This window comes from Schistocerca serialis, chromosome 4 (assembly GCF_023864345.2).
Source record: "Schistocerca serialis cubense isolate TAMUIC-IGC-003099 chromosome 4, iqSchSeri2.2, whole genome shotgun sequence".
In the NCBI taxonomy this organism is placed as follows: domain Eukaryota; kingdom Metazoa; phylum Arthropoda; class Insecta; order Orthoptera; family Acrididae; genus Schistocerca; species Schistocerca serialis.
The window spans coordinates 157,889,590-157,916,833 of NC_064641.1; the positions used below are offsets into that span (position 1 = coordinate 157,889,590).

A 27,244-nucleotide genomic window follows, 5' to 3' on the forward strand; every position below is an offset into this window, starting at 1 on the left:
TTCTCACACAGGGGTTGTTTACATGGGATGAAATGTGACCCCTGATATTTGCTGCAGAAGACAGGAAACTACTTTCCTATTGAGCAATGCTCCTACACACGAGGATGCTTATGTGGTCTTCCAGCTCACTGGGCCTGAATTCTACAGAGCACATGAAGGATGCCATCTTGGACCCAGTTTGGAACAATCTCTGTGAGCTGCAGGTGGAACTGAAGTGGTCATGGATTGGAATGCTACCTCAATGTTTCTGATGCCTTGAAGAGAGTCACATGCAGACTGGTTTGTCTAATTCTTTTGCTAATGATGTTAGTATTCTCTTGCAATTATAGATGATTGTTGATTTGGATGTCTAATATAATGCAGAATGTGGTGGGTACAGAACTGGCTTAGTTTGAAGGGAGTGCTGACAAGAAATCAGTGATGTGCATGTTATCATTTGCTTGAAATCATTCAGAGATATTACAGAGAACCTAAATATGTACAGCCGGATTGGGATTTGAAAATTGTTATTTTCAATATGGATCAAGTTTAGCAGTTGCTGTGCCACCCAACTCTGTGGTTGCTAAATAAAACACAGCTATAACTTTCATCAGAGGCAATAAATTTAGAGGGTCTACCTCTATTTGAAAATCATGTTTAGACTCTGTGACTTCAAGAAACTCATACAGTCAGTTATGATCATTGTCGTGATCATCATCAGCATCAATATCTACCACTACTCAGGCACGATTAAAAGTCACTCACTTGTAGCTTTCAGCCACAACCTTCATCAGTAAAGAGAGAGAGAGAGAGAGAGAGAGAGAGAGAGAGAGAGAGAGAGAGTGTGTGTGTGTGTGTGTGTGTGTGTGTGTGTGTGTGTGTGTGTGTGTGTGTGTGTGTTGTCATATCTTCTTTACGGTAAGTAGCAATCTAACTTTTCCGGCACAACACACAAATAAAAGACAGTTGTAACTGACAAGCTTTTGGAGCCAGTGACTCCTTCTTCAGGCAGAAAGGTTGAAGGGGAAGGAAGAGAGGGAAAGGAAAAGGACTGGAGAGGTCTAGAAAAAGGGGTAGATTTTGGGAAACTCACCCAGAACCACAGGTCAGGGGTGACTTACCATATAGCAAGAACCTGTTGATTCCATATTCACATGCAGTTGTGAGATCTCTACCAGTTTGAGCAGCTATACCACCTAACAATAAGCCACCATCACAGAAAGCATCGTACTGTATGTAAGTCTCTCCTGACCTGCGGTTCTGGGTGACTTTCCCGAACTCTACCGAAAGCTGTCTTATGTATGTGCTTTACTGTCACTTGGTGAGTAGATTTTTTATCTATTCAATTAAATAATTTTGTCAATAATTGATTGTTTTTGTTGTTATAAATCTATCTTTTCCTTCATTTTTGATATCCCTGCCTGGAGTTTCCATTGTTTGACTGCAACTATTAGTCTTTTTAAGGCTGTTCCATAAACAAACATACCAAAATATCTCTCTCCAACTTTTCTGTGGTCTTCCTCTACAATGTTTCCCTGTGTCTTTGTAATTATTCATTATTTTCGATACCTATCACTGACATTCTTTCAACATGGTTTAACCAATTTATTTTATGTATTTCAGCATCCTCCAGTGTACTCTTCACAACTATGTCATTGTTCTGGATGAAAAGTTGAACATAGAAACCTCATTTTTGGTACACATGTTCTTCAGTTTTGTTTTCCTTTCAGGATACACCACTGTATCATCGACTGAACACTGACTTTGCCAAGAAGGGTGTTTTAAAGGTGCCATGTCGACTACAGGATGATTTAATTTTGGAATCAATGTCATTAGAAATACCTAATCTTAAACTACACAGCTGGCCATTAAAATTGCAACACTATAAAGGCAGCATGCAACAAACATCTTAGTATTTCATACTGTATCTAAGAAAGAGCATGCAGAGGGTTTCTCATCCAGAAATCATGTTTGAATGTTATTTGTATGTGAGAAGTTTGTGTTAAGCCCCATAAGGAGGGGAAACATCTCCTAGTTCATGTGGGATGCAGCAGAGGAAGAATCATAGTTTACTGAGACTGTGGCTTATTGTTGGTCAGTATAGCTGCTCACACTGGTTGAGATCTCACAACTGTAAGTAAATATGGAATCAGCAGGTTCTCTGGAGGGGTGGGGGAGGGGGGATACTCAACACTATACAAGATCGCAATGGCCCCTGGTGAATAGCACCCAAGAGGACAGACATATTGTTCGCACAGCTCTGCAGAATCGTACAGCCACATCAAAGACTTATTTATTTAACGTAGGCTTTCACAGCCAGTACTGTCTTCACTTAAAACTTCTGGGATGATAGGCCGAGGTCTATGTATAAAACTCTTCCCTGACGTTTTGTCTCCGACTGTGGAAGACATCCTCTGAGGTAAAGCTGCTTTACCTCGGAGGATGTCTCCCGCAGTCGGAGATGAAATGTCAGGGGAGAGTTTTATACATCGACCATGGCCTATCAGCCCAGAAGTTTTAAGTGAAGACTTATTTATTTACTTACGCATCTAGTTCCGTAGGACCAAATTGAGGAGCAAATCTCCAAGATAATGGAACGTGTCAGTACATGAAATTACAATATAAAAGTAATAACAGGATAATATGATGACATCTGAAATGCCACATATTGTCAGCATGGTGACTCTTGTTGGAACAGAAGGAGGAGCAATGCCAACAGTGGTGGACATAATGACAACACTTTTCAGACAAATCCTGGTTCTGCGAACCACATCATGACAGGCATTGCATGAGGAGGATTCGAGGAGAATGAATGTTGGCAGATTTGTCATTCTGATATGATGTTTATCTGCAGACTGAAGTGATGATTGAAAATGTGTACCAAATGTGGGGATTTGAACACAGGCCTCCTGCTCAGTAGGCAAATGCACTAACTGCTGTGTCACCCTGGCACATTGGCTTTTCACAGCTGCTTGGGCTACCCTAGCACACCTCCCCTCTCAGCCCCAATTCCCATTCACAACTCAGTCCCCTCGGTATTTGCTGTAAACTCTAATAGCACTGCATAGATTATCCAACTGTGCTGGGGCAGCACCTCAGCATTGAATGAAACTGGGGATCCTGCCTGAAATGCAGGCATAAGTGCTTTTAATCAAATGAAATTATATGCTTCAAGAGACCCTTCCAAGCACCAACCATCTGTGATGTATATATGCAGACCAAAGCGACGAATGAGAATTTGTACTGAGGCTGGAATTTGAACCCAGGTATCCTCCTCACTATGTGGAAGCAGTAACCATTACACCACCTTGGCATGATGCATATTGTGTGGGCTGATGTGTGAATGGGAATTTTGATTAAGGAGGGAGGCATACTAGGATAGTCCATGCAGTTGTGCAAAGCCACTGGCATGGTGGTTAGCTCATCTGCCTAGTGATCAGGAGACCTGGGTTCAAATCCCAGCCTTAGTACAAATTTTCATATGTTGCTTCAGTCTGCATGTATACGTAATAGATGTTTGGGAACTGAAAAGGTCTCTGGAAGCAAAAGGTTTCATTCATATACGGGCTCAGCATCTGGCATGAGGCCAACGATAGAGGGTGGTGGTGGGTGGATGACACAGTCATCTGACAGCAGCTGTTACATTTCTCACATGTCGTGGCTATGGCTGTGCCCTATTATGAGGTCTCCATGCTGTTATCTTTCGATGAAGTAACATGGCATTAAGCGCCCTTTTTTGTGCTAAAGACAACCTTAATGTCATGTAGTGAATGCTGCACGTTGTCTGTGCTATCCTTACCTACCTCGATATACGAAAGTTGTTATATAAGTAATGCCCCAAATTTTTTTAAAAAGCCATTAATATACATAGACATACGACCTTATTGGTTTTTCACATTTGATGTTTTTTCTGTGCGCGGGTGAAGTTTTGGACCGTTCTGGCGGATGGGAGAGCTGTAGTACAGCGTCAGAATGGCGTCTACATATGACTCACGTTACAAGGAGCGTGCTGCTATTGAATTCTTGTGTGTAGAAAAAGAACCCGTGGTGAACATCCATAAACGTTTGTGTACAGTGTATGGTGATGCTGCAGTTGATAGGAGTACAATTGTGCGATGGGTAAAGAAAGTTACAAAAAAAATGGTTCAAATGGCTCTGAGCACTATGGGACTCAACTGCTGAGGTCATTAGTCCCCTAGAACTTAGAACTAGTTAAACCTAACTAACCTAAGGACATCACAAACATCCATGCCCGAGGCAGGATTCGAACCTGCGACCGTAGCGGTCTTGCGGTTCCAGACTGCAGCGCCTTTAACCACACGGCCACAAAAGAAAGTTACAGTTTCAGGAAATGCAGAGAGCTCCATGATCAGCCACGCTCGGAATGTCCTGTCACAGCCACTGCTCCAGACATTCTGAATTGTGCGAATGCCATTATTCGTGCCGACTGGCGTATCACCACTCGAAAATTGGCTCTACAATTGTTGGTCAGCATTGGAAGTGCATCTGCAATGATTGAGACTCTCGGATATTCAAAGTGGTGCTCACGATGGGTCCCACGAATGCTCACAGCGGACCACAAGATTCAAAGAAAGGCCATTTCATCTAAATTGTTGCAGCGTTTTGAGACCGGCGGAGAGGCCTTTCTGTCACGGATTGTTACTGAGGACGAAAGCTGGTTGCATCACTTTGTGCCCGAAACAAAAAGGCAGTCCAGGTGTGGCATCATCCTCATTCACCACAAAAGAAGAAATTCAAGACAACCCCCTCTGCCGGAAAAGTCATGGTATCAGTCTCGTGGGATTGTGATAGAGTCATTCTCAGGGATGTGATGCCAAGAGGGTCAACCGTCAATTCAGAGGCATAGATAGAGAGTCTGAATAAACTCAAGAACCGTTTCCGACGTGTTCGACTGTACAAGAATCCAGCAGAAATCTTGCTCCATCTCGATAATGCACGCCCACACACAAGTCTGAGGAACAGGGAACACATCGTCGAATTGGGATGGACATCATTGCCTCATCCACCCTACAGTCCAGACCTGGCACCCTCGGACTTACATCTCTTTGGGCCACTTGCAGGTTCTTCTACGGGGAACACACTTTGAAGATGACGAAAGTATCGGTCATACGCATACGATGTAAACATGGCTATGCCTACGGGACAAGAGCTTTTACCAGCAGGGAATACATGCTCTTCCACAACGTTGGCGTACGGCCATAGAACGTGGTGGAGGCTACGTAGAAAAACAAGACATGGCCAAGACATGTTAATGTATATTGTCACCAGATTCTGACTCTTAACAATATGTTCTGAGAAAAAGAAATGTGGGGCATTACTTATTGAACGGCCCTCGTAGATGATATTCGAATGTTTCCCTGGCTAACAATTTCTCCAGAATTCTCACCCATTGAAAATATTTGGCCAAGTGCTGCCGGAGAGAGTAGTACACAACCACTATCCAGCCACCACGATTGATGAACTCTGCTACAGAGTTGAAGCAGCGTGGAATGTCATAGCCGTATCTGCCACTAAATTTCGCACTTTGTGTATACAAAAATCACCTAAAAACATAATCATGTGTGCTTCCTACTGAAGTACACGCGCGCGCGCACACACGCACACGCACACGCACACGCACACGCACACACACACACACACATTTCCTGGTACAGCAGTTTTAACAGCCAGCTGTGCACAACCCGTCGCACTGGTCTGTTGTCTGCCCAGTACGGGAACGCGAGGGGAAGGCCGCGCAGCCTGCACGCTCACCCTCGGTGCACTCGCAGTGGGAGTCGAGGTAGGTGAGGACGGGCGCCGTGGCTTCGCGCGCGCCCATCAGCCGCGCACGGATCAGGCCCTCCCGCTTCTTGGCGCGCACGATGCGCACCTTCGGGTAGTGCACCATGTAGTCCTCCAGCTGCTGCTTCGTATGCGCTGCAACACCAAACACACACGTAACTCATCATCCACGCCTGCCAACCTTCAAAAACAAAAAATCGAGAGATTCAGTTTTAAAAATCAGGAGGTATGAACGATCATAAATCGCGGCTCATTTTCAGTGCAATCCCGAGAAAACGCACTTGAGTCTTTCCTTATGAAGCCAGAAAGCTAGATAGCGGCTGAAAAAAAAAAAGAAAAATGAAACCTCCAAAACATCCGAAACGTACACTGAAGCGCGAAAGAAACCGGTGTAGGCATGAATATTCAAATATAGAAATATGTAAGTAGGCAGAATATGGCACTGCACCCGGCAACCTCTCTGTAAGATAAGTGTGTGGCGTTGCTGTCAGATCGGTTACTGCTGCTACAAGGGCAGGTTATCAAGATTTAAGTGAGTTTGAACTTGGTATTATAACGGACACTGGGGCGACGGGACACAGCATCTAGGAGGCAGAGATGAAGTGGGGATTTTCCCGTACGACCATTTCACGAGTGTACGGTGAATATCAGAAATCGGGGTTGGGGTTGGGTTGTTTTGGGAGAAGAGACAAAACAGCGAGGTCATCGGTCTCATCGGGTTAGGGAAGGACGGGGAAGGAAGTGGGCCGTGCCCTTTCGAAGGAACCATCCCGGCATTTGCCTGAAGCGATTTAGGGAAATCATGAAAAACCTAAATCAGGATGGCCGGACGCGGGATTGAACCGTCGTCCCCCCGAATGCGAGTCCAGTGTGCTAACCACTACGCCACCTCGCTCGGTTCAGAAATCCGGTAAAACATCAAATCTCCGACACCGTTGCGGCCGAAAGAAGATCCTGCAAGAATGGGACCAAAGACGACTGAAGAGAATCGTTCAACGTGACAGAAGTGCAACCCTTCCGCAAATTGCTGCAGACTACAGTGCTGGGCCATCAACAACTGTCAGCGTGCGAACCATTCAACGAAACATCATCGACATGGGCTTTCGGAGCCGAAGACCCAGTCGTGTATCCTTGATGACTGCACGACACAAAGCTTTACGCCTCGCCTAGGCCCATCAACACTGTTGACGACTGGAAACATGTTGCCTTGTCGGACGAGTCTCGTTTCAAATTGTATCGAGCGGATGGACGTATCCCGGTATGGAGACAATCTCATGAATCCATGGACTTTGCATGTCAGCAGGGGAGTGTTCAAGCTGGTGGAGGCTCTGTAATGGTATGGGACGTGTGCAGTTGGAGTGATATGGGACCCCCGATACGTCTAGATACGACTCTGACAGGTGACACGTACGTAAGCATCCGATCTCATCACCTGCATCATTCATGTCTATTGTCCATTACGACGGACTTGGGCAATTTCAGCATGACAATGCGACACCTCATACCCCAGAATTCCTATAGAGTGGCACCAGGAACACTCTTCTGAGTTTAAACATTTCCGCTTGCCACCAAACTCCCCAGACATAAATTACTTCAGACATTAGTCGAGTCCATGCCACATTGTGCTGCTGCACTTCTGCGCGTTCGTGGGGGTCCTACACGATATTAGGCAGGTGTACCAGTTTCTTTGGCTCTTCAGTGTAGATTCTATACCCCATAACTGTAGCGTAGCCCAGGTAAATTGTACTACGTTGGGATTTTAGTTATTCACGCTCTTGACATTTTCTCGCTGCTGTTTTGTTTCCACGTGTTTTGAAACATTGCTTTTTGGACCGTGTGTTATAAAAACGTCACATCAGCAAAGAGATTAGAATGGAATCAATGGATCTTTCCTAGATTCGGTAGTGCACGGAAAACTGGTCCGAATATTGCTTCAAGAAAACGAAGTATGACGAATAAGATACACGTGAAATAACCTACAGCACAAAATAAATCTTTTACAAGATTCAGGTGACAAAATGATACTCATAAATGTCCATTCTAAAGCTTTGTACCAGTTATAAGAACACTGACTAATAAGAGATTTCGCTTAACCACAGTTCGAACAGAGCGCAACACTGAGCAGTACCATTATAGAATTCTACAAAACGGGCAGGAAAGAGGAAAAATAGCTCTCGAAATACAGGCCGCGTGAGAATTCCTGATTTCTGTAAACTTCGATACGTTATCTGTTAAAAACGACTAATGAGCGAAGGTTTTCAGACCACCGGAAGAAAAAGGAACTGAAATGGCTGGTTTTCGAAACAAATTTCTTAGGTTTGACATTAATTTGCAAGAAAGCTGAAGAAACAATGGAATAATCGAGAGAAGGGAGAAGAAGTGTAAAATCAGGAGTCTACTGCCTAAATCGGAAGAGTTGGCAGGTATATAATCATCTGTTCTTCACAATCCTCTCCTGCTGCCACTACGTGCCACCTGTACCCTGTGCAAAGATTGCCAGTTTTCTTTAAAGGTTCAGAAATTTAAAATAGTGCACTTCACTGAACGCATATAAGTAATGTCATATGACTAAGATATCAACGAGTCGCTGCCGGAATCACTGAGTCATACAGATACCTGGGTTCAACATTCGTGTGGATATAAAATGGAATCATTACGAAGCCTCAATAGCAGGTAAGGCAGCTTGCAGAGATCGGTTTCTTGAAGAAATACCAGGAAAAAGACAACCAGTCTACAAAGCAGACTGCTCACAAAATCTTGCGACATCGATATCAAAATAAGACTGTCAGGGGATATTTAATATAAACACAGGAGGGCGGTATGTATGGTCACAGGTTTGCTGACGTACGAGGTGTAGTCATGAATGTTTAATCATCACCTCGAAAAAACGAAATAAGGTAATTAATGTTTTGTTTGTTTGCAGGTGCATGTCTGCAATCGTGGTAACACACTGAAGTCCTCGCGTCTCAGTACCGTATCATACCACTAGATGGGCAAACGAAAAATGGCATAGCGTATTGGTGAGTGGAGTATCCTGTGGTCATTCATTTTCAGCAGCAACTAAAATGTTTCAGGCCCATTCAGAGTACTTCTTTAGCAGTCTGGGTCAGCCAGGTACAGCTGCATTATTTTCTCTTGCAGCTGAAAACGAATTGCCGGACGATAAACCACTTCACCATAGGATATACCTCACACTGTTTTGCTTCATCTAGCGGCGAGACAACGTATTGTGGGCGTAGATTTCAAACTTTACTAGAACTGCGGACACATGTCTACAAACAAACATTTTTTCCTGTTGATGATTAAAACTTCAAGGCTGTCCCTCGCAAACTACGCCGCACAAGTCCTAGTACGAAGTTTGAAGAACCAGTTCCAAGTGAATACTCTAGAAATATACTACTGCCTGCCGCTCACATAGGGACTCTTTAAGACAAGATTAGACTAATTACAGTGCATCCAGGGGCATTGCGCAGCTGTTTTTCCGAGACTCCATAAGCGAATGGAACGGGAAGAAGCCTTAAGAAGTGGCACAGTCGGAAGAACCCTCTGCGGACACAGACTTTTCTTCTCGACTCCGGGTCACATGTGCTGTTCAGTGTATTTCGTTCACTGAACGAATGAAAGACCGAGTGACAGTGTAAAACAAAAATGTTTATTCTCTGTATGTCCATCATTATACAGACTGTTGGGGGACCTCGGCTGTTCAGTACAGAATGTCGAATCAAAACACCTTTCAACCGTCCAAATTTCCAATTGTAATTTTATTGAGCAACCAGTTACGGCGATATATTACACCATCTTCAGGCCCCCTGATCTTGGTTCCGACCAAAACAGGGAATCAGCATTCAGTGACTGGTATCCGTAGGATTATGACACAGCGATCCCTTCGATCATCACTTGCCGACTGTTAGATAAATTTTCCAATATTTGCCCAACATTCCAGTAACAGTCAGAAAATGATGATCGAAGGGATCGCTATGTCAAAAATATACGAATAGCAGGCATTGGAAGCTGGTCCATGTATTGACTGGATCGGAGGTGGAATTCGCCCTACCCGTGGATCAGGGAGCCTGAAGACGGCGTAATATATGGTCGACGTTCGAAATTAAGAGGGCTAAAAGACGGTTTACATTCAAGAAATGTCGAATCTCTTACTTGGACATGAATTATATAATTTTTTACATAATAATGTACAGATTTTCCGTCAAAACGACTGCGAGATAGGAAGTGCTGTGCTGTGAAAATGTACGGCTTAGTATTATTTGTCGCAATCAATTTTTAACTGCGATGGCAAGACATATTATTTAAACCATTAGGCAAATTGTTTCTCCCATATACAGCATTGTCAGAAACAGTCTGAAAATCTTGTAAGGGCGATGCAGGGTAGGTTGTCCTGAGAACCGTTTAGTTTAAAAAAAAAAAAATTCAAGATGTTGCACCGTTTCCAAGTTAATTAGCACTTAAGTCGGCCAATCAGGCCGTTGCGCTCGCAAATTCAAGCGGCCCGCCAGATAATATTTCTCGTAGGATAGATGATAGCGCACGAAACTGCTCAGCCTTCGATTCGGGCTCGATCCCTACTATCGACACATGTCCAATTCTTGTATAGGAAACCAAACGAAGAACACGTTTGGCGACACCGCCTCTGCGTGCCACTTGAATTTTCCCACACAATGGCCTGATTGGCTAACTTCAATGCTAACCTAGAAACAGTACAATTATAGTATTTTTTTCTTAATAATTTTTTCTCAACACACCAACGCTGCAACAGTCTAAAAAGCTTTTCAAACGGTTTCTGTCGACGCTGCACCAGGATATTCTCTCTCCCTATACAGGGTGGTTCAGAAGCTCCTAGCACTAAGTTTTACGCAGCCTGCAATGCCTTCAAAAACTCTCAAGATTTTCAATTTTATCGCTCGCTAAGCACCGACTTTTAGTCCTATAGAAAAAAGGAAAAGAATATTTTTGTAGGAAATTTAATGTAGTTAAATTTTGTGCTGGAATGCGTTTTCGCTGGAGGCCACACTTTTCTAGTCATTCGGGAAAAATGCGATTGAAAGTCACTTTTCTACGTCTTTCTTGAATACTTCGAAATCTAGAGCCTCTAACGAATACATATTCGAATAAAAAATTCAAGTACATTAAGGACTAATAGATTATTGTATGTGGTATCTGAAGTCATTGTGGGATGCATAAAACCAATAGGTAGCTGCTGAATCACCAGTATATAATTTGAATAAAAATACTATACACAACAATACACTGTTTTGTTTCCTTCCTGCCTGTTGGTTTTGAGATAAAATAGGAAAATTGTATTTTATGGTTTACCAGCTTATGACTGAAATACTCCAATGGAATCTAAATCGCTTGAAACTATGTAATCCTTCCTGTTCACGGATTAAAACTCTGCGAAATACATTAATTGAAGTTACTATTTTCACTGATCTATACCCCATGTGTCAATGAGCCCAACCGATTTACCAACTGATTTCAAGTGACATCAGTTCCCAATCAGGTTTCTGTTTACAACACCAAGAAAAAAAGACTCAAGAACAAATTGGTGGGAGACGCGGAGAGATGGACAGAGGAGTGGGAGGGGGGGGGGGGCAGGAGGAAATGGACACGCAAAGCGGGGGAAGATGTGATGGGAAAGACAGCTGAGACAAGCCACCCCAGATATATCCAAAACAAGTAAATGTACGGAGATGCGGTTTACTCTGAGTTGTAACAGATAATATGGCGAATTTTCTAATTTTAACGTTACGTTTGCCAAATTATGTTACCGATTTTTTTAATGAACCAATATTCTTTTCTGCGGAAGGAAAGAGTTATCGAGGAAGGCTTCAACGATGTGTGGAGCTTGGTGAGACAGAAACGTCATAATCAGCAACTATTAACGCTACAAATTACTGCACCTCGATGTATTTACTGCCTCTGTATATATGTTGGGTGGTCTGTTTTAGCTGTCTCACCCCATGTAGTCGACGTTTCCTCCGAGTCGTTTTCAGGAAGAAACCGCCCTGTTTATGGAACTGAAAGAAACGGCACTGTCATTAATGAGTGATGACCAAAGAATAGCTGGTTTAATTTTTTTATACTGACGTAACGGGACAATTAAATGATTAACACACTCTCATACGAGGGACCAGTGTGCCACGTCCACCCTCCATGATGCTCTGTTGAGAGATTTGGTACTCAATTCAGGGCACTGGTGAAAAATCTCTTGATCACAAACAACTTTGCCGATTCTCTTCCCTTTGCCAACCAAATACTAATGATTATATTTTGTCGCCGTCAAAATTGCAACCCGACTATCGCATTTTAGCGACCCCAACTACGGAGGCGGTTTTTAGTGTACTCACCCTATTTGACAGGCAGCTTCAAGCAGGAAATCTAACACTTATACAATGTCTTTCATTGCTGCAATTAACTCCAGGCACTTCTTTCGCGGTTTACCAACAAACGAGTTTCGTGACAAAGTATCAAGACCTGCGTAGCAAAGAAAATTAAATGAAATTAATTACGACCCCCTTATCCGTTGCACCAGATATTGAATCTTAAGAAATGTAGCCGTCGTAAGAAGTTCTACTCTATTGAAGGATAGATACTGCGGTGATTGTTGAAAACTGTTCAGAGTATACTTTAACTTCAAAGCAGTAACTAATATTTCTACTGGCCGAATATCAAGTCTTATTACCGTGTTTCTCTTTCTGATTACGTCATTTATCCCGGTAACCAGTCCATCTAATGATTGATCGCTCATACGGGAGAAATTAAAACGTTTTACAACCGTTTCTGATCCCCGTCAATATTGTCGTGAGACTACGTCGGGGAAGCACAACGTGTTCTCCCAGAAACACTTCCCTCCTTTTTTCAATTGCTGTTTTTAAACTATGAAAGTGCAGCTCATGTACTCCCTTGTATATGCCTCCAATGCACTGGCTCGGCTGAACATTGATGACATGAAACCTTCTCATCAATCATGTGTGTTTCTGAACTGTTGCGCACACAGAGGCCGTAAACATGCTTCAAATGGGTCTGAGCACTATGGGACTTAACTTCTAAGGTCATCAGTCCCCTAGAACTTACAACTACTTAAACCTAACTAACCTAAGGACATCACACACATCTATGCCCGAGGCAGGATTCGAACCTGCGACGTAGCGGTCGCGCGGTTCCAGACTGTAGCGCCTAGAACCGCTCGGCCACCCCGGCCGGCGCACCCTGTCCTCACAGTGGCAGGCCACACACGAGGACAGAAACAACGGCAACATTCCGACGCCTTGGGTTCACTGTCATCGATCACCTTCCATACAGTCTCGACTGCACCCCATCCGATTTTCAGCTATTTCCAAAACTTACTGAACACTTTCGAGAACGTCACTTTCAAAGTCATGAATCGGAGTAGGCAGAGATGAGGTAGTTGCTCCGTCAACAGAGCGAAACATTCTACACTGACGATATCCACAAACTGGTCTCTCGTTGCGAGAGACAGTAAGCTAATAAAAACTGGGTGAGATGTGTATAAACCGCGAGGACGACCACCATCCGTGGCGCGATCTCCAGAAAATGTAGAGGCAGTGAGGGACATCTTCACGCGTAGTCCGTATTTGTTCAAGAACATTATTTTGAGCGTTGCGGCGGTGTTTCACGTTGGGGGGATTCGTCAATCGAGACAACTGCCATTACTGGGCAGAAACAAATCCAAAAATGACAATCGAAAAATCATAAAGTTGCCCAAAATTGATAGTCTGGTGCGGTATGACCGCAGATCATCTCATTAGTCAATTCATACTGCGAGACATCGTGAAAAGCGACTGGTATCACCAGACGCTGAATGATTGTGTGGCCACTGATATCACAATGGGAGAATGTTGCGATATCCTTCTAAGCAGGACGGAGCACCACCTCATTTTGCCTGCATCGTTCGTGACGGGCTGGACGAACACTTACCAGGACGTTGGCTGGGAAGGCGATACCCTCAGAACCGCCTCCGAGAAGTCGCGACCTCACTCGTTGTGACTTTTTCTCGTGGGATCGGGCCAAAGAAGGGCTGTACCGAGCAAACCCACGCACTCTTGACATATTGGGGGGTAGGATCACTGTTGTCATCGGAAATGTACCTGTGACATTCCTGCAGAAATCAGCTGATGACATAACTACACGTTTACGTCATTTGGCCGACAACGCAGGAGCAATGTGGAACTGGAGTGTGATACACATATTCTCAGGGTCCTTAAACCGACTACAACTTGTTCCGTGTGCTAATATTCGTTAATAAAAATTTCATGGAGATTTAAAACTAGGGAGCGACTTCTCACCCACCCTGTAGATTCCGACATGATGGTCTGATCAGGCTCGAAAGTGAACAAGCACGTCAACACTGTCAGCCGCGGCAGTTGATCTTCCACGCAGACTGCAGCCGTGCAGCGGCAGAGCCGGCGCCGCGCTCGCGCTGGGTGGTCCCTCACGGGGAACGCCCCGACGCCGGCGTCTGGATCGCCACGCGGCCGTCGCGTCGCCAAGTCGCGCCGAGTCGACCACGCTATCGATCGGCGGCGTGCCACGCGGCGTCAGTCGCTACATAGGCGCCAGGCGATACGGCTGCCGCAACTGCTGTTGTTGCCTTCCTCTTGTCTGTACTGCTCTTTCCCAAATTTTATGGTTTGCGGTTGTGAACTGCGCGAGTTTCTATTCTTGACTTCACTATTCGAATTTTGTGTGGCAAGAGCAGCTGTTTTGTTGACGATACCGACCGCGGCCAATATTAGCCACAATTTTCGGTAAGTTAGTTCTCCACATCGTGAACAATTTCATTTCAACGCATACGCTGAAAGGGAAATAATTACTTGCAACTGAGAAATGCCTCCAAACTCTTTCCATTGATATTCGGGACAACAGTTCCACAGTCTGCTCACAGTCAAAATCGCTCAAGTCAGTGGATTTCTCCATTCGCGGCATGTACCATCGCTGGAATGATTCCCCATTTGTCTCTGCTCCGCTTATAAAGAATGACCCAGAAATGTTCCCACAAACTTTGAGGAGAGGGTACATCGTAACAACTGAGAATTGCATAGCAACCCACGGCCCCAATCGTAGAGTAAGTGGTAGCAGAGGTCGTAGATCGGAAAGGAAACAAAGAGAGTGAGTCATTTGAAACATTTAACGGACATAACGCGTACACATAGTGTATGACATAAATACAGCTCTAATATCACAACAGATGCTAGAAGCCTGCACCCTCGGACACCAAACATGCCTAACACCGACGGGGCACTGACTGCCGGACACGCTCGAACACACCGGGAGTTTCTTTGATACTGGTTGGTTGGTTGGTGGAGGTTGAAGGGACCAGACTACAAAGGCCATCGGTCCTCTTTGATTTTAGCAGCTGCGCAGACTTTTTGCGACGAGGTCGATTTCATACTCCACAGGATCGCGATACATGAGAGATTTCATGGCTCCTCAGAGAAAGAAACCAGGTCTCCATAAATCCGCTGAGCGTGGGGGCCAGGTAACCGGTCCACCAAGCCCAATCCATCGATGCGGAAATGACTTGTTTGAGTGCCTACGAACAGTCAGTCCAAAATGAGCAGTCGCCCCATCTTGTTGGAACCACAAGCTGCGCCCCACATTTGTTGGAACATCTTCAAGCGAGAGGCGTTCCCCTCCAGTACTCTCGTCTACAGCACCAATTAGCGGAGAAGAAGACGTTTACGGGATATTTTGGCTCATCAGTGTCATTTCGTCAGTCAATCAGACCCGCTGCACACATATTCACGACCTTCTCCTTGTCACATTTCATAATTGTGTTCCCACTGGCATGGTCAAAACTGTAAACGAGACTTGGTCGATATTATGCCCCGTGCGAGGTTTGTTCAAAAAATTCCGGAACTATGACCACAGAATTTTTCTGCGCTAATCTTTTATTTATTGTGCATGTTACCCTTCGAAATACTCTCCTTTACAACTGATGCACCACTCCAAACGCCGTTTCCACTTCCGGAACCAGTCTTGATACGCCTCTTGCTGCACTGCGCGAAGCGCCTTCTGTGAATTTTCTTTTATCTCATCTACGATGCAGATCTTCGTCCTTTCAACGGAGGTTTTGACTTTGGAAATAAAAAAAAGTCTCGTCACCAGTTACGATTCTCTTAAGGAACAACTCGTTCTCATTTGCGCGCTCCAAAAGCTCTTCGCAGGTTGTAAGGCGAAGGTGGGACGTGGATTTCATGACATGATTCAACACAAATGTTATATACCTCTGCAATCTCTAGCACAGTCATTCTTCAATTGCCACGCATTAATTTCGTTGACGTTCCTGACATGGGCGTTGTCAGTAGACGTCGAAGGGCGTCCTGAACGAGTGTCATCTTTAACTTCGGTCCGGCCATTTTTAAACCAAGTGAACCGTTCGTAACACCGAGTACGGCTTAAGCACTAGAGGAGCAACGCGTCTGCATCAGATTTTGAGTGAAACTCAAGAAAATCTTTACCGAGACACACCAAATGATGCAGGAAGCCTACGGTGATGAGTGCTTAAGCCGTACTCGGTGTTACGAACAGTTCACTTGGCTTAAAAATGGCCGGACCGAAGTTAAAGATGCCATCTCGAAATTCGCAAAACTGTGCGACACAACGATCTACTCAATACAGCACTGAACAATAACCTACAGACATACAACAATGAAACTTCTGACTGTTCCACATTAAACACAGGCGTGTGCAGGGATGCCAAACAGAATTTCGCTCCAACACACCACTGCCGCGAAATTACCAGTATTCCGGAGTTTTTTGAACAGACCTCGTATAAGAGTCTGCCAGGTACGTACTTCAGTGGCACTTATGTTTCTTCTATAAGGGCAGCTACGACGAAGGAGCTCGTAGCCATAGAGAGAGAATTGCACTTTGTCATAGACCGTCAGTGTGCAGTATAGTGTTCCGTCATTCACGAGTTACGCTCTGTTCACCCACGAGATCCCGAACGCCGCAGAGAACATTGCCCAGCACGTGAAGTGTTCCTTGACTTTCGGAAGGCATTCGATACGTTTCTGCCCTATCGTTCAAATACGTCAACTGTTCGTAGAAAAATTTCCGAATGCCAGTATCCCAGCGGAGAGTGGCATACACAGTTTAGGTGAAAACGGTGTACAACAGGTACGATTTCAAATGCAAATCGAAATAGGCAACCATCTGTTAAGAATCTACAGAACACTGTTGACAAAGAACGGACAATTACTGCCAGCCGAAAAAAAAATATCAATACGCAAATTATCCCAACAGTCTTCTCGTAAAGGTCTTCATGAGCTAAATCTGGAACTATAACGCATTACAGCTGCGCAACTACTGAAGGAAACAGACAAACAGAAACGAACTAATTGTTGCAAGTGACTCCTCGGAAAATTTTTGGTAGACAGAACAGACACGAGCCGGCCGGTGTGGCCGTGCGGTTAAAGGCGCTTCAGTCTGGAACCGCGTGACCGCTACGGTCGCAGGTTCGAATCCTGCCTCGGGCATGGATGTGTGTGATGTCCTTAGGTTAGTTAGGTTTAATTAGTTCTAAGTTCTAGGCGACTGATGACCTCAGAAGTTAAGTCGCATAGTGCTCAGAGCCATTTGAACCATTTTTGAGAACAGACACGACGTTGTATTCCATGTTGCACCAAGCATGGTTTCCTTTACCCGTTCATGTTAATTCGTGGTACACCAGGTACTGGATCGAGAGGAATCCTCTTCTGACGAGATATTCAAGCTTCCACTTCACGATGAGAAAACTGTGTCTGCAGTGTCATTTCCGGCAATCGCACAGTGCGACCAATATTTTTTGACCGGACTGTCAATATACAAGTTTACTTCAATGTTTCCAATGAATTCTATAATTAATTAACTTACGACTAAGAATAATCCCGCTTCAACCAAGAAGACGGAGCAACATACCACACATCAAACGTTTTACTGAATCGGGTTCGTGCAGCTTTCAAAAGAACGAGTCGTCAATAGCAGATCGTAGCCTCCACGTTTCACAGTTATCCATCTACGGTTTTTTTTTTCCTTTGGAGATGCATGAAGGATAAAATTTATATCGGAATAACTGAAGGTGAACATTCAACGAGAAATCAACGCAACTGACAACAGCGTTTTACGTCAGAAGACTCACAATATGGTCAGTCAACCACGAAAGTGCATCGATGTACAGGTTGATAATTTTGAACATCTTTTGTTACTATCTTCTTCTTCTTCTTCTTCTTCTTCTTCTTTTCATTTGGGCCGCCTGAGGACCAAGTTAATTCGCGTTACCTTCGCTTCTTCTGGTCTTTCTCCTTGTCCAACATTCTTTCATGCTCATACTTTGTTATCTTCTTCGCTCATCTGTCCCCATGATTTTCTTCTGGGTCTAGCTCTGTCGTCGAAACCTGTGAGAGCCGGTTTTTTTTTTAATTTAAAAATCACCCTGTTGTATATCTCTGGTTAATGTACTCATATTTCTGTCACATTCCTTTGAACCTCTTGGATCTAGCGCACCTTGTTTGGTTCTCTTGCTCACCAGACACTGAATTTTCGCTGTGTTACCACCCCCCCCCTCCCCCTACCCCACCTCTGGTCCATTCTAAGGATGTGTCCGACGAACAAGCTCCTCTTTTTTCTAAGAATGTGTCCGAAGAACAAGCTCCTCTTTTTTCTAATGATATCCGACATTCTCTCCATCTTGGTACACAGTTCTTCGTTCGCTCGTCTTCCAAGTTGCCCACTTTCTGTTCTTCGAGGTCACAGTACCATCCTGAGAATCTTCCGTTCTACCAGTTCTAATCTCTGAAGTACTCCTGCTCTTAGTAGGTTAAGAGTTTCTGCTGCGTATAAGACTTCAGGGCAGATCACTGTCTGGCAAAGTCTCAGTTTTGCATTGATCGAAATGTGTTTCTTACTGTAGATGTTCATAGTTTGTACGCTAAATTCATTTTGTTTTCTTGCTTCTTTTTCGGTCAGCGCAGTTCCCATCCATTCTCTCAAGTATTTAAAACTCTACATCTTCTGAATTCCCCTCCCCCTTCCCCCATCTACTGTCATCGATCTAGGGGCTGCCTTGATGTCTGTCAAATACCGCATTTTCTCGACAGACCTGTAAGCCTGCTTTAGTCAAAATGTTCCTATGTGTGTGAAATCTTATGGGACTTGACTGCTAATGTCATCAGTGCCTAAGCTTACACACTACTTAACCTAAACTATCCTAAGGACAAACACACACATCCATGCCCGAGGGAGGACTCGAACCTCCGTCGGGACCAGCCGCACAGTCCATGACTGCAGCGCCTGAGACCGCTCGGCTAATCCCGCGCGGCCTGCTTTAGTCGCTTGTCTCTGTAATTGCGTGGTTTTGTAACAATAAATGCAGTATTTTCATTACGTAGCATTCATAAAACTTCATTCTATCACAGTCTACCGATCCTGCAGCGGTTACGTTATAAGTTCGGATTTAAGTTGCTCACGCTGTATTTGTGTATAGGAAAACTGCAACGCCGGAATGCTGTAGCAAAATCTAGAAATACCTGCGGAGGACCGACCATTGATGCAGGGACTGGAAACACACTGCGCTTGAGTAAACGAAGTGATTAAACTTGCGATCTACCAAAACTACGATTCGGTAGTTTTGGTACACTAAAAAAATGTCGTGGTAAATGGTAGGATTGTAGGCAGCATTGGTAGGAAAGAAACTTAAATGAATAGGAGAGACACAGAGAGGTTACGACTTCTCTTTCGTTTGACTGTTCGTTTTACACATAATTAGAACAGCACATCATTCAGTGTTAGTCCTTACGGAATGCAAATTGTATTCTACAAGTAATAAAAATTAGCTGATCACATAACTTCTGCGCTTTTATATAGCCAAACCAATTACTTTTGATACAGGTACAGTTTACGTGCCGGCCGCCGTGGCCGAGCGGTTCTAAGCGCTTCAGTCCGGTACCGCGCGACTGCTACGGTCGCAGGTTCGAATCCTTCCTCGGGCATGGATGTGTGTGATGTCCTTAGGTTAGTTATATTTAATTAGTTCCAAGCTCTAGGGGACTGATGACTTCAGATGTTAAGTTCCACAGTGCTCAGAGCCATTTAAACCATTTGAACAGTTTACGTACACAAATATCAGCTAAGTAGCACTTGGCTATCACACTGGACTCGCATTTGGGAGGACGATAGTTCAGTGCCGGGATGGTTCCTCTGAAAGGGCACGGCCGACTTCCTTCCCGTCCTTCCCTAATTTATCTTGATCCGCGCCCCCAAATCAACCAACCAACCAACCTACATACACAAATATAAAAAATATATGTAACTGTTGTTGTTATTTTGTACTCAATAGAACCTTCATCACAATCAAAGGCAAGAGTTTCCTGTTATTACTGATAAATGAGGACGTCGTTGCTTCTCTAGCTCTGTCGTCTCTCGAAATTCGCAAATTGTGCGACACAACGTTGTACTCAATACAGCACTGAAGAACAACTAACAGACATACAGAAATGAAACTTGCGGCAGTTACGCATTAAACACAGGCGTGTGCAGGAATGCCAACCGTATTTTGCGCGAAATTACGAATGTTTCGGAATTTTTTGAACAGATCTCGTATGTATCGCAAAATGTGAAAATCAGAGAAATTAGAGCTCACGTGGGGCCTAACCGACAGTCTGGCACCAGGAAGGGGAGAAACGTCTGTGGTATCAGAAGCGCGCTTCGTTAGATTGCTTGCAGAATAGAGGGTTGGGTTGGGTTGTTTGGAGGAGGAGACCATACAGGGAAGTCATCGGTCTCTTCGGATTATGGAAGGACTGGGAAGGAAGTCAGCCGTGCCCTTTCAAAGGAACCATCCCGGCATTTGACTGGAGCGATTTAGGGAAATCACGGAAAACCTAAATTAGAATGGCCAGACGCGGGATTGAACCGCCGCCCTTCCGAATGCGAGTCCAGTGCACTAGCCACTGCGCCACCTCGCTCGGTATATAGACGCAGACGTACCAGCCCTAGATTTCCCGTCTGGGAGGTGGCCTTAATAACGCGACCCGACACGCCAGCCTCCACTGAGCTGCCGCTGCATCAGAGGACGTGCAGAACTGCTGCTAGCCGCGGCCTGCCTCGCTCAGAGCCGCAGGTGTTCCGCCGGCTTTGCAGAGCCTGGCGCTGCGTCCGTGTCGGATTTGGACGCGAAGCCACGACTAACGAGCGAGGGCGGCAGCTGTCACAGAACACACGCCCCCGCCGCCTCCTCCCCTCTCCCGACACGCCGTATCTTTGCGCGCTCATCTCGGCTCGCATCGCAAATTTAATAGAAGAGGAGAAAAAAAAGTAAAAGGGAAGAAAGACAAGGGAGACGGGGAAATCTGCCGCCGCGAAACTCGCGGTGTAGCTGCGGGCCCGCTCCCCATTCTTTTTCTCGTTTAAGAACTTTTGTTATTCCGCCTCCCCTCTCCGGGATGAGCAGGGAGTTAGGGCCCGTCCCATCCGAAACATGCAACCTGCACCAAGGAGTTGGCTTTTTTTTCCCTCTCCCTTTTCCCTTTTTTGCTTCGCTACCTACGCAGAGTGGAATTTCGCGAGCACTGTCCCACACCACGACGTCAGTTTTAATTGGTCGTGCGCCGGCACAAGTTCCATTTGGAGAGTGTTCTTAATGTGTGATAATAGCTTTTTGGAGATGGCCACCTGAACAAATGACTCCCACTAAATTTCCGGTACACTTTTTCTGTAAGCTCCGTATGTTTCTGTTTTCTACTCTTTGCTTTCGTAATGGCTCTTGTGCAGAATTTCAGAGCGCCACTTTTCTGCTCCGAATGAAAGTTACGCCAGTTGTGAACTGGCAGCTTTATTGGACTTAACTACTATAAGTTCTTGTTGTTAATGTACCGAATGAAACATTCCCGAACTGCGCCAGCTTTACTTGCAAGTTCCACGTTTGACGTCGATAGTAAGTCACTTGTCTGTGTACAGATCAGTTTTACACATACAGGTAACAGCAACTACGACACGACACGACCGAGCAGGGTAGCGCAGTGGTCAGCACACTGGACTCGCATTCGGGAGGACGACGGTTCAAACCCACGTCCAGCCCTCAAGATTTAGGTTTTCCGCTATTTCCCTGAATCGATCCACGCAAATTCCGGGATGGTTCCTTTGAAAGTGACTATGTGAGTTTGTGCTCTGTCTCTAATGACTACTACGTCTATGTGTCGTCCTTCCTTCATTCCTTCCTTACTCTATATCACACATTCCCTGAACACTATTTCTGAAACACTAGTCGGCGAAGATGATGTAGCTACTTTATCCATTATCCGGGAAGTATGCAGGTCAAGGTGTTAGAGTCAAACCCCTCACCTAGTAACATATACCCTCCTAAGTCGACTCTTGGACGAAAGATGCCTTCTATAAAGGATAGAATCTCCAGTGGCACCAGCGTACCTACAGACGAAGTTCTTTAGGACACCGTTTCGGAAACCTTGGATTTCAGTATTTCCGGTAATACGTAACCTGCACACATCGTCAGTCAGCGCCACGTCACTGTGATGTTACACCTACCACGCTCTCGCTGCAATGCTTGACAGTGAACTACAACTCCTTAGAGAGAGACAACAGACGGCGTTTCCTGCCATTGTCTTTGTACGTTGCAATTTACAGTTATTCATGGAAGCGCACAGCAGATTTACACTGTGTGTATACGCTACCTTCACAAAGTTAATAGGTTAACATTCTGGGTGCCTCTGATGTTTGTAAGTATCACTATGAGATAATTCTCGTGTTTTGTTCTTAAACAGCTCTATGGTCGCAGCTTCGCCCATGGACACACACACACACACACACACACACACACACACACACACACACACACACACACACACACACACACACTTAGTGTTACCTCTAACAGCATGGCAGAGGCGCTCCAACTTTATTGGAATAGCACCTCAGCATTAAACGCAATCCTGCCCGAAATCCAGGCACAGGTCCTTTAATCAAATGGATCTATATGGTTCCAGAGACTTTTTCATGTCTCAAACATCTATTATCAACAAATAAATATTTGTTACAAGGCTGGGGTTCGAACCCGGAAACCCAGGTCTCCTGCTCACTAGCCAGATGCGCTAACCACAGTGCCGAGGCGTAAATGCGGTTTTTGACTGAGGAGGGATGTGTGATGGGGCAGGACTTGCAGTTGAGCAAAGGCACTGTGCCAGAGTGGTATAGTGGTTACTGCATCTGTCTAGTGAGAAGGAGACATGGGTTCGAATCCCGGCGTTGGCACTTCATTCGTCGCTTCAGAATATATTATTAGAATCGTTTGTATGAGAGGATTTCCTCATCTGCCGTTTGTATCGTCGAAAGAATGATTCCCCATTCGACTCTGCTCCGACTCTATACTTCCCTTACCGCGTTACGTGTCCGAAACGCCATCAGGCCGTAGTCAACTCGCGATGGGCAATGGTGATAATAATCTGGCTCACAGGTGTACTTCACTTTTTATCGATTCATCAACTCGCAACGGCCACATCACCGAGAATATTCTTAGAATGCGTGTGTAGTACAGTCGAGTGGCATTCTGCCACCTGTTCCTACCGGCTGCTAGCAAGAGGTAGCGGTCGTCTCTGTCTGGTGAAGGACCTTACCTGGTTATCAATGAAATACTTTGGACAACGATCACTTTTAATTTTTTGGTGTGCCAGTGAGCAGTTCTCATTGTGTCGTTTAGCTGGATATTAATCTTGCTGACATGACTGGTCCACATCGAAGCGCAGTATTTAGCAACAGAATACAAAATCTATCTTGTCTCGTTGTGCTCCACAGCTTGTTCAAGTCAGTTTTCAGATAACTTTGTATATAGTTTTAATGCTTTGTCCAGTTATTTCAAGAAGTTTTCTAAATGTTAGGCACTCCTGTATTGGGCCTACATATTTAAGATACGGGATGCAGTTTAACTGTGCTTTGCAGGAGTCGATGTTAAATTTTAGATCGGCGGGGTTCTTTCTTACGTGGAATACATACACCTCTGTTTTAATGGGTGCGGAAAGAGAGACTGTGTTTATATTTATTTAGCTTATTGAGATTTTCTGGCCGGTTTATTCTTTTCAACGAAAATTTTCTTTTTGTTCCATTAGTGATATCATCTGCATAGCAAAGCTTACATGATACTGGTGCCGGCATGTCGCTTGTGTGTTAATTAAAGAAAAGATGTGGCAACACCGATCGTTGGTACAGTTCATTTTTATTTTGTGACTCCAATCTACAAAATTCTTGAATGAGATTTTCACCCTGCAGCGGAGTGTGCGCTGATTGAAACTTCCTGGCAGATTAAAACTGTGTGCCGGACCGAGACTCGAACTCGGGACCTTCGCCTTTCGCGGGCAAGTGGAAGGTAGGAGACGAGGTACTGGCAGAAGTGAAGCTGTGAGGACGGGGCGTGAGTCGTGCTTGGGTAGCTCAGTTGGTAGAGCACTTGCCCGCGAAAGGCAAAGGTCCCGAGTTCGAGTCTCGGTCCGACACACAGTTTTAATTTGCCAGGAAGTTTCAACAAAATTCTTTCTCACCTGACACATATAAGTTCTGAATCTAGAAGGCTTATGCGCGACCTCAACAGCCTACACAAACCTACTTCTAGAGGCTTAGAAGAGCGTTGGAGATCTAATTCCACTCTTCATTGGAATAGGACAGGACATTCGGATTGACCCAACTGAGCCACCTAAAAGCATGCAACTATCAAGAATAACCCGCCCGGCTATCGCGCGCTTTAACACGCTGCTTCCTGAGCGGGAAGGCGTGCCGGTCCTTGCACAAATCCGCCCGGTGGATTAGTGTCGACGTCCTGTGTGCCAGCCAGCCTGTGGATGGTTTCTAAGGTGGTTTTCCATCTATCTCGGCGAATGCGTGCTGGTTATCCTTATTCCGCATCAGTTACACTATGTCGGCGTTTTGCTGCGCAAACACATTCTCCACGTACGCTTACACCATAATTACTCTGCCACGCAAACATCTGGGATACACTTGTCTGGTATGAGACGTTCCTGGGGGACGGGAGGGGGGGGGAGGGTCCACTGGGGGCCCAACCACATAATAACCCTGGGTTCCGTTTGGGGCGGCGGTGGGGTGGGTGGACTGCTGTGGCCTGTTGTGGGGTTGTGTACCACTGAGGGCTGCGGCGCGAACGAAGCCTCTCCGTCGTTTCTAGGTTCCCAGTTCAACATGCAACACACTATGCACACAATCAAGAATAATATGAACTCGCTCTATTCACATTAGAACAAGGTATGCAAGACGCAAAGCATCACTTGATAAATAGGGCATTGTACGCAGCACTACATGTGACTGTGGCGCAACAGGAAAAACAGAGTATTACAGAATGTTCAGTAAGAAGATTTAAAAGGGACTGGAACAAATTCACAATGTCCTCTGCAAAGGATATTCTACAGAGAAGTTGGTTGGACATAGAGCTCAGATGGCTTGTGATATTAAAAACTTATGTAAATGTCTCCTTGCTGTAATTTTATACTTGCTGTTGTGGTTTTCAGAAAAAAGACTTTTTTTTGTAGTTCTTGGCGCTAGTATATTCCGTGCAAGCAATCTTCTCCTTCAGAAATACTTTTCTTCTTATTGTGAGTCTGCTTCAATCAGTTATTTTGATGCACAAGTAACAAAACAACTCTGCTTGCTGTAGTGTCGTCCGCAGCTCGTGGTCGCGCGGTAGCGTTCTCGCTTCCCGCGCCCGGGTTCGATTCCCGGCGGGGTCAGGGATTTTCTCTGCCTCGTGATGACTGGGTGTCGTGTGTTGTCCTTAGGTTGGTTAGGTTTAAGTAGTTCTAAGTTCTAGGGGACTGATGACCATGTATGTTAAGTCCCATAGTGCTCAGAGCCATTTGAACCATTTTTGTAGTGTCTTAGTGTCTCATTTTCTTATCTAATTCTCTCAGAATCGCCTGATTTACTTCGACTACATTTCATTGGCGTTGTTCTACTTTTGTAGATCTTATAATCCGTTTTCAAATCACAACCTATTTCACTCCCTTCTCAACTACTGTTGCCTTCTCGTGCCTTTTACTTTTGTTTCTATACAAGTTGCAGACGATCTTTCGAACCCTGAATTTTATCCCCGCTACCTCCAGAATTTCAGAGTGTGTATTCCAGTTAACAATGTCAAAAGCTTTCTACAAATCTAAAAATGCTATGAACGTAGATTTCTCTTTCTTTGCCTGTACTTTAATATATGTTGTAGGGTCAGTTTTCCCACATCTCCATGGAACCTATCCTGATATTTCCTGAGGTCACACTTAACAGTCTTCTCAATCTTCTCTCAATAATTCGTTTCAGTATTTTGCATTCTTGACGAATGAAACTGATGGTCCTGTAACTTACACAACTTCGCTAATATTTTTGTATGTTTGTTTCCTATCTTACGTCTGTCACATTTGTCTACAGTCCTTCCATTCAGATGAAGAAATAAGTTTTCATTCTGGGATAGACAGATCTTGAGAAAACGAATGCATCAGTTCTGCCACCTGCGAGGTTTACACTGCTGTGCAGAGACGGCGCCGCGCCTGGATGCTACGCGATCCCCGCCCTTGGCGCACAGCAGCAGGCGCCCCAGCCCCGTGGCCTCTTGCCGTTCTCTGCTCGTGGCCTTTATCCCTCACGTCAGCCTCTACTACACCCCGGGGAGCCACAAGCCTGATAGAACAGCGACCACGTACGCTTCCTACCTGTGCGGCTTGCGGTCGGAGTCTCCATTACGAGGCAGCAGTATCCGGCAAAGCCGTGGTAGTTATACGTCGAGACAAAACGCAACGTCCAACGGTCCACACCCCGCATCTCGACGGCGCAAAGCATGAGACACCATTTCCCTGGAAATGAGTACCATGGTGGTCTGAAAAGCCTTCGTCCACACCCACACTCCAAGGCGACAAATGTCACGAGATACCAGGTGATCAAAAAGTCAGTATAAATTTGAAAACTGAATAAATCGCGGAATAATGTAGATAGAGACATATAAATTGACACACATGACTGGAACGACATGGGGTGTTATTAGAACCGAAAAAAACTACAAAAGTTCAAAAAATGTCCGACAGATGGCGCTTCATCTGATCAGAATAGCAATAATTACCATAACAAAGTAAGACAAAGCAAAGATGATGTTCTTTACAGGAAATGCTCAATATGTCCACCATCATTTCTCAACAATAGCTGTAGTCGAGGAATAATATTGTGAACAGCACTGTAAAGCATGTCCGGAGTTATGGTGAGGCATTGGCGTCGGATGTTGTCTTTCAGCACCCCTAGAGATGTCGGTCGATCACGATACACTTGCGACTTCAGGTAACCCCAAAGCCAATAATCGCACGGACTGAGGTCTGGGAGGCCAAGCATGACGAAATTGGCGGCTGAGCATACGATCATCACCAAACGACGCGCGCAAGAGATCTTTCACGCGTCTAGCAAT

General features: G+C 45.0%; 1 protein-coding gene across 1 annotated transcript in view; it reads right to left on the bottom strand.

The window, feature by feature from the left end:
• LOC126475431 (putative polypeptide N-acetylgalactosaminyltransferase 9) overlaps positions 1–27,244 on the bottom strand; it is a 164,852-nt gene that overhangs the window by 34,408 nt on the left and 103,200 nt on the right. Inside the window, exon 3 of the mRNA XM_050103281.1 lies at positions 5,752–5,916. Coding sequence (XP_049959238.1) covers positions 5,752–5,916 — 165 coding nt within the window. The remainder of the gene's footprint in view (positions 1–5,751; positions 5,917–27,244) is intronic.